Genomic DNA, 8,715 nt, shown 5'->3' on the forward strand with positions numbered 1-8,715 from the left:
TAACTGGAGACCATGTGACCGGCAGCTAATGCTAACTGGAGACCATGTGACCGGCAGCTAATGCTAACTGGAGACCATATAACGTTGTCTGTTGACTACAGACAACGTTATATCATAAACCATAGGTAACCTAGCAACACCGATTGTGAGCTTGTCCTCAGAATGAATGTTTTGGTAGGAACCAAAGTTTACATCGTATGTTTCTCCGGGATCAGTCAGCGCGGAGGACGTCTATATTCCGATTGGCGGCTGGCGTTAGCCGCTGAACAGCGTCATAGCTCATTACCATAAAGACGCTCAAAACGCCCAAAACGCATCGCCGACAGATTTGCCTTCTTGCTTTAGACGCTCAAGTCGGCGGCGGTGGTAACGTCCGGTGAGTTTTCTTTAAACTCTGATATTTTAAGCTATTTCACTGCTTTTCAAATTAAAATGCAATAAACTGTGTGAAATGTGTACAAATGAAGCTCTACTTAGCCGTCACCTTCACAGCGTCTGTCTTCCACCTCTTCATCGTCATTTATATACACGGAAACACAACAGAAGAAGAAGAAGAACGGTGAAATGTTGCTGTAACACTTTAGATACAGAACATGAAAGTTTATTTGTACAAACCGTGTATATCGGAGTAATACGCAGCATCTACTGTGATGTCTGTGTCTGTAGCTTAGCATCTGTCCATGATTGTAATTGTAATTTTAAAGTATGAACAAAAAAAACTAAAATGTAACTTTTAAAATTTTTTAATAAAAACATTGTGATAAGAAAAGCACCGGTCTTTAATTTAATTTTTAATTTAACCCTCAACGCTCTTTGCTAAGTACAAATCTCTACTTTCATTAATTTTGGGGCGTCTTATTCAATTTTATAGCATTGTAAAACAAATGGAAGTGTTTTTGAAATAGTATTGAGTAAAAGTTGACATATTCCAGTCTGTGATTATCATCAACATCCATTCCTTTAATTTTAGTCTCAATAATTCCTAATTTCTGCTTTTCTAACTCAAACATTAGGTATAATTTCCTATAAATGAGGTTTATTGACCATATATGGATGTTGATGGATTATAACAGACTGGAATATGTCAACTTTTACTCAATACTATTTCAAAAACACTTAAGTTTGTTTTACAATGCTATAAAATTGAATAAGACAACCCAAAATGAATGAAAGTAGAGATTTGTACTTGTATTTGAAAGAGCGTTGGGTGGAATCAATCATGTTATTTTGGGGAATTATAATTGGGACCATTGATTTAGTAAAACTGGTCCAACATGAGGGTTAATATTTCACATCCATAGCATAAAATCAGTAACAAGGTTTCCGCTGGGTCTTAAAAATTCTTAAAAAGCCCATAAACTTCAAAAAATCCAAATTTGAGACCCTAAAAAGTCTTATATTCGCTGAAGTACTGTGTTCTAGGCTTTCAGCTTCCGTGTGATTGACTTTCCGATTGCACCACAGACATATAACGGCTTTTATTCTTCATTTTTGGGGACTTGCCAGTTTAGTAATACTTTTAATTTAGGCCTTAGTTGACGTTGTGATAAAGGTCTTAAATTTCATTCATTGTGGACTTAAAAAGTCTAAAAAAGTCATACATTTGAGTTGGTGAAACCTGCAGACACTCTGGGTCAACAGTAACCTCATAATCTTTTGTGTGCTCACAAAAAAAAGGAAGTAAAGTCCGTCCTCCGAACCAGTGTTTTCCCCCTCCTATCCCAGAATGCATCTGTGGTTGTAGCCAGACCGTCCTCCACAGCGCTGTGGACATAGAGCTGGCAACGCTTCCTGTTGTGTGCTACGTGTGTGAAACGGAAAGCTCCGGACATTGAACAGATTTCATCTGAGACAACGGCTCAGGTCTGGTATCAGTCTCATCTTCTTACTCTTAGCAAGAAAGCAAGTAAGCGTATATCCTAAAAGGGGAAATGGGAAACTATTTATTCATCTTCGTACTACTCGAGTGCAAAAGACACCTTATGTTGCGCCAATGGGACCAGATTTCTCAGACAAAATCCGGGGACATTTTCAGCTCAGAAGCGTCAAAACCTCCAAAACACGTCATGTTTTTAATTTTTGTAAAACTTAAAACGGGGACACTAGACCTAGAGCTGAATATCGGATACAATAAAAACCATTGAGTAAATATTTTCCTTTGACAGTGATGCAGTGTTAAATGAGAAACAAGCTACAATGGAAGTTAATGGGACAATGGTCCAGCTTGTCTCTACGTTCATAAAAGAGCTCGTTTTGCTGCTAACAGACTCAGATTAATATTCTAAGTGTCTGACAACATTATGGAAAGGATGTCTGGGGAGGTCGACCTTTCTCTTAAAGATTAAGATCCTTTCTAAAACGTAAAAGTCCGAGAAATTGTGTTTGCTGAACCCACCAGACTCCCCGTAAATAATCAGTGATTTTTGCATCGTAAAATACGGCTTTCTGAAACATCTCCGAGCTCTGAGCAGCGCTGCTCGATCGGCTCCATTTGGTCAGTTTTCTTTCTTTCAATCAAATGTTTGCTCTGTCAGTCAAAGTAAAAAACCGGGGACATTTCTGGTCTCCTTGTGTTGCGCACAAGCAACTTTCAAAATGACGCTAACAAAATTCTGCTAACGTTATGTGTCGTTAGCTAAAGTTGCTAAAGTTAATATTCCAAACCACAGCATGACAGAAGCCTAACCCCCCCACCCCCCCTTATCATCTTAAAGTTTGTTGATGACATTATCAGGTAGCATACGTTTCGTTGCGTTTTCAGCAAGATGAACGACTGGTACTCGGATCGGTTTTTCGCGGTAACTCCGGACATTGTACAGAGTTCATCTGAGAAAACGGCTCAGGTCTGGTGTCAGTCTCGTCTTCTAACTCTTAGCAAGAAAGCAAGTAAGCGTATATCCTAAAATGGACATGGGAAAACTATTTACTATCAACTACACTTCACTTACACAAACTAACCTAAAAAAAATCCTTCATGTGACCACCTGACCCGTGTCTTGTCTTGTGCATTATGTTGTGATGCTGTTGTGTGTTGTACACTATGTTGCTGTCTGCATTGATCCTTTTTGGGGAAAGCGTGTGGTGGCGCTGTTCCATAGCTGCCGCTCCAACCTAATTCAAATTCCTCGTATGTGTCCACATACCCGGCAAACAAAGCTGGTTCTGATTTATTCTCGTACTTCTTGTGTGCCAAAGACACTTTATGGTGCGCACAAGAAACTTTCAAAATGATGCTAACAAAGTGCTGCTAACGTTATGCGTATATCCTAAAAGCTCGGACAGAACCTATTTAATGTGTTTGTGTACTGATGTGTTTTTAATAGCTGTTGCAAGGTTGAGCAAATTTAGTTAAGTTAAAAAAAAAGGTCCACACTGTACATAACTCAGTGTTTTAATCACATTGTGATACATGGAGTCCTGTGGGGAAGTGCACTAACATGGAGATTAAGATGAAATCAGCCTCTCATGGTTTCATATTCAACATTTCATCCTCTCATGGTTTAATATTTAACATGTTGTTGCAGTCCTGCCGGTCAGAGGGCCGCGACCGGATGCAGCGGCGAGCGTTTCTGCTTGGCGGCCGGCCTGGTGATGACCGAAGAGTAGATGACGGCGTGGTGGTTCTGGTCCGGCGGAGGCCTGCTGGGTCTCTCCCTCCAGTTCTGTCGGCCCAGGGAGGCGTAATGGATCGTCTCCTCCGGCGGGGACGGACTGTCGGAGACCTCACACTCTGCAGAGACACAGGTGTGTACGGTGAAAACCGAAATGAGGAAGAGTGAAACGTACACGGTGCAAAGGGAGGACGGTGTTACCGGTTTGCGTGTTAGACGTAGTCCACGACTGCAGCTCCGTGGCTTCATGCCTGCGGGCTGCAGATGAACAGAAGACAATGAAAGAAATGCTAAACAGAGCTTTTTTATTTTGTAACCTATCCCAGAATGCATCTGTGGTGCAGCCAGACCTGCCCAGTGTGCGGTGAGGGCAGATTTGAGTCGCGCATGCTCAGATTTAAACGGTTAAAACATAACTGTCATACTGACATTTGTAAAATCTATGAAATAATAAAGTTTTCGCAATGCAAACAATAACAGAAGATGGAAATAATTTCAAACACGCTTTAGCTATCTAGCTATGATTGCTAACGTTAGCTCAAAACGTCATTCAAGTGACAGCCTGTTTTGTGTATGATTGCTAGCTTGTAGCTAAGCTAGAAGTCATTTCAAAAAACTTCTACCTATCTATGATTGATTGATTGCGAACGTTAGCTCAAAACACCATTCAACTGACAGCCTTTGTTGGGTTTGATGCTAGCTTGTAGCAAAGCTAGCAGTCATTTCAAAAACGCTTTGATTGCTAACGTTAGCTCAAAACATCATTCAACTGACAGCCTTTGTTTGGTTTGATGCTAACTTGTAGCTAAGCTAGCAGTGAACCAACTTCATTAAGTAGGTCCATTTTGACTGTGTTGACATTACAGAAGTCTCTCGTTAGCATCTTATGTGCTACTTGTCGCTAAGTGACAGACCAAACCAAGGGTAAAGCGTTGTGAAACACTTCCTGTCTGTGTCTGCAGCCACCTGGACGTAGGTGTTTCTTCTTCCTCCTGCACCTCATGCCGGTCAGTAAAACACACACGGCGGCCATGAGGAGAACCGTTACCGCCAAGCCGCCGACCGCCACCATCAGCAGCGCTGCGAGACCACAGACACAACATCTGCTCAGCGAAAACACCCAAACATCTGTAATCTTTCTGAATGAGACGGGGGCTGACTCACCATTCTCAGGTCTCTTCTTCTCCTCCTTCGTCTTCGTCTCAACCACGTCTGATGGACACAGCAGGAGGTTTAGTTCAGCACTCAAGGCCTGTTTTACCAAAATAACATCAGGCATAGACAGTGGCGGTTCTGGACAATTTTAAAAGGGGGGGGTGGGTTGCACTGTGAGAAAAATTCCGTGGGAGAACCGATAATGTCGTGGCAGGAAACCAGCATCTTTTCGTTACGTTTTACGTAAAATCCCAAAAACGGATTCTGTTAATCCGAAAAAAAATCAACGTATGGAAAAACACCTTGGGGGAAAATCAGCACAGAGAATTCCTTCATACACAGTAGAGTCGCCTGTATTTCTACCGATATTTCCAACAGTGGGGGGTCACATGCGATTAGTCTACACTAGTGGTTCCTAAACTTTTTCAGCTCAAGACCCAAAAGAGAAATTCGGGGTCCCCCCGGGACCCGACTTTACAATAATACACCATGAATCATTGTAAAATCTACATTTTTAAACTGTGGACAAAAGCGGAAGAAACCATGAATTTAAATGTATATGAAGTATATTTATTCCGTTATAAAAGTAACCAAAAACAGAAAGGTCTCTACTCTCCTTTTTGTTTCTCTGTCCCCTCCCATCATCCCTCAGTACCGACACCAACATTTGTTTAAATAATGCTGACTTGAATTTAATGAGATGTGTGTGTCTGGTTGAAGATATCAACCAGCTGAACTAGTCTAGGTTCGGTTTTTGAAAGTGCCCTTCTGAGGTCATGCTGAGGTCATTCTGAGGTCATGCAGAGGTCATTCTGAGGTCATTCTGAGGTCATGCTGAGCATTAAGTCTGTTCTCTGCCAATTGGCGACCCAATAAAACGGGTCTGCGACCCATTTTGGGTCCCGACCCTATGTTTGGGAAACATTGGTCTACATGATACGAAGTATACGCAGGGTCACTTGCCAACCTTGCCCCCCCCCCCCAGAACCACCACTGGGTATAGATCATGGATGACTGACTTCAGACTTACCTGTGACAGCAGCTGTTGCGATCGTCCTGGTGGTTTGCTCGTTGCTGGTCGGCTCCGGCGGCACTGATTTATCAAAAAAAAAATTTTTTTAAGTTGAGCCATCACATTGAGTCGTTCTTCTCATAGCTGATGCAAAACTACCTGCTTAACCCCCGTGTTGTCTTCCCATCAACCTGCAACTTCGGGTTTTTCTGGGCCGAACGTCCGACATTTCTGTGTTTTATTTCCTACGCTTTTCTCAACGTTTTTGTCGATTTTTTTTCTCCAATTTTTTTGTCACTTTTAATTATGTTTTTGTAGTTTTTTTTCTCACATTTACCAATTTTTTTTATCACTTCTTTTTAACAAATTTTCGGATTTTGTTAAAAAATTAAATAAATGTGTTTTTTCCAATTTTTCCTGCTTTTTTGAGGCTTTTTCCAACATTTGTCACTGTTTTTAACATTCTTTTGTCATAATTCTGATATACACTCAACTACAGGATTACTAGGAACGCCATACTAACACTGTGTTTGACCCCCTTTCACCTTGAGAACGTACAAGAAATTAAACAGGTGTTCCTAATAATCCTTTAGGTGAGTGTATTACTCCTTTGTAACAGGACAACAGGGTTAAAACAGGGTTAATGTACGCCTTCATAGGTGAACTTAGGATTTAGGTCATCAAGAAAATACAAACAGTGACATTACTACTATTATTATTATATTCTTCTTTTTTTATTTACAGGCATTCATGTTGTAGCTTTTATATTTTTGTTGTGGCATTTACATTTGTGTTGGACCATCTCGGCCACCGTAAATTTGACTTGAAAAACCACTTCCAGGTAAACAAATGGCGGTCACTTGAATGGTGTCTTGAGCTAACGTTAGCATCAATCAATCATAGATAGCTACAACGTTTCTGAAATTATCTGAATTATTTCATGGATTTTTCACCAATTTCAGTATGACACATTATGCTGTAAACCGTTTAACTCTGAGCATGCGTGACTCACATCTGGACTCGACTCACATCGGGAGAGACAACTACTATGGCCACCAGAGGGCGCCGCCACTAGAAACGTAAATACAGGCCGGAATTGATGCTTGTAAGACCGATATATTGGGGCGATTTTCAGTCAGTAGTTTTTGGTAAAAAACCAACAGCCCAATAACCTTTGCGCTTGTTTCTTTTTCTAGAATTGATTTAGTAAATTAACGTTTTTAGGAACATTTACATCAAATGAATTATTAATTAAATTCCAGCGGAGCAAACCACCTGCCAGGACGGTGAGTGTGGCCAGCAGCTCTCCGTTGCACTTGTACCTCCCCGCATCCTCCGACCGCAGGTCCTCGATCTGCAGGGCATCGAACTCGAGGCTGAGCCGCGTCCTCTCTGCTCTCACCGTGCCGTTTCTGAACCGGGTAAGGACGGGTGCCCACCGGCGCGCTCCTTCCCTCTGGTGGAACCACTTCTTCATGGTCCTGGAGTCGCTGCAGGGGAGCAGCAGCGTCCGGCCTGCAGACACCGCAAAGTCAAGGCCTGAGGGAACAGACACAAAGAGGCGTAATTCACAACCCCCCCTAATAATCAAAACTGGCGAGTGCAACCCGCCCTAAAAACCTTATGGGCCCCCGTTTTGCACCCAGTACTGGTGTCTTTGCCCATGGGAGTGCTGGTCTTACACGGAGGTGTGTTCAGGTGCATTCTGGGCGTGCTGGTCTTACAGGGAGGTGTGTTCAGGTGCATTCTTGGCGTGCTGGTCTTACAGGGAGGTGTGTTCAGGTGCATTCTGGGCGTGCTGGTCTTACAGGGAGGTTTGTTCAGGTGCATTCTGGGCATGCTGGTCTTACAGGGAGGTGTGTTCAGGTGCATTCTGGGCGTGCTGGTCTTACAGGGAGGTGTGTTCAGGTGCATTTTGGGTGTGCTGGTCCTACTGGGAGGTGTGTTCAGGTGCATTCTGGGCGTTCTGGTCTTACATTTACAATGTTAAAAAAGGGCCCTGTGTAATTTCCTTTACATAAAAAAGATATTTGCACGTTACATTGTTGCAGAAAAGGAAGTGTTTGACCCTAAAAAGGTCTGTTGTTGTCATGCATTTTCCTTAGTGGTCGTTTAAATAAAACCGTACGACAATATAGACTTCATTATAAAGTTCCCAAATAATGAAAAAGATCCCTTTTTCTGGGATTTGGGGTGTTATTTTTGTGTCTCTGGTGCTTCCACATGCAGGTGTGTTTTCTGTCCTTTGAACTCTTTTATGTAGAAATGCTGCAGCGCCTACATTGTTGTTGTCTTTTTGGGGCTCATTGTGACGTCATTTCTTGGATTATCTTCAAATGCTTCATATCCCTAAAATCTGTACAACCTAAGCTAAAAGGTTATGTAAGTCAATAAACTATAAGGATTGATATTAGTATTGAAAAATAAATAAATCAGGACGTGTTTTCATCAAATTTGAGTTAAATCCACTCACAAAACGTACAAATCCAAATGATTTCCAAATGTAAAAACATGGACAAAATCCATCTTAGCACGGCATACGTTGATTGAACTGTGTTCATTTTTAAGTTTTGGGTGTCAAGGCGTTTGGACGGTGGTGTCCTTTGGGTTTGGACCAGAAGTCCCGTGACGTGAGTGAAAGAAAAAGACTAGACATCTTCCTCTTTCTACTTTGATTGAGACCGGTGTGTAATGCATTCCTCCTTTGTGTTATTTGTGCTTTACAAGGGAGAAGTGGGTTTCATTTCATTAGTCTCAGTGAGAATCGGGACATTTCTGACGGACTATGTTTTATGTCTTCAAACGCAACGTGTTGCTTGGGATAGGTTGGAACATTTTTTAACCCAGACTCTTGTTAAGTCTAACCCAGACTCTTGTTAAATCTAACCCAGACTCTTGATAAATCTAACCCAGACTCTTGATAAATCTAACCCAGAC

General features: G+C 41.8%; 1 protein-coding gene across 1 annotated transcript in view; it reads right to left on the reverse strand.

Annotated features, from left to right (window-relative positions):
* Positions 1-4,512: 4,512 nt before the first annotated feature.
* LOC117957208 overlaps positions 4,513-8,715 on the reverse strand; it is a 6,999-nt gene continuing 2,796 nt past the window's right edge. Inside the window, exons 3-6 of the mRNA XM_034892805.1 lie at positions 7,054-7,317; positions 5,797-5,859; positions 4,776-4,823; positions 4,513-4,691 (exon numbers count right to left, since the gene is read on the reverse strand). Coding sequence (XP_034748696.1) covers positions 4,513-4,691; positions 4,776-4,823; positions 5,797-5,859; positions 7,054-7,317 — 554 coding nt within the window. The remainder of the gene's footprint in view (positions 4,692-4,775; positions 4,824-5,796; positions 5,860-7,053; positions 7,318-8,715) is intronic.

The sequence above is a fragment of the Etheostoma cragini genome, chromosome 14 (genome assembly GCF_013103735.1).
Source record: "Etheostoma cragini isolate CJK2018 chromosome 14, CSU_Ecrag_1.0, whole genome shotgun sequence".
In the NCBI taxonomy this organism is placed as follows: Eukaryota; Metazoa; Chordata; class Actinopteri; order Perciformes; family Percidae; genus Etheostoma; species Etheostoma cragini.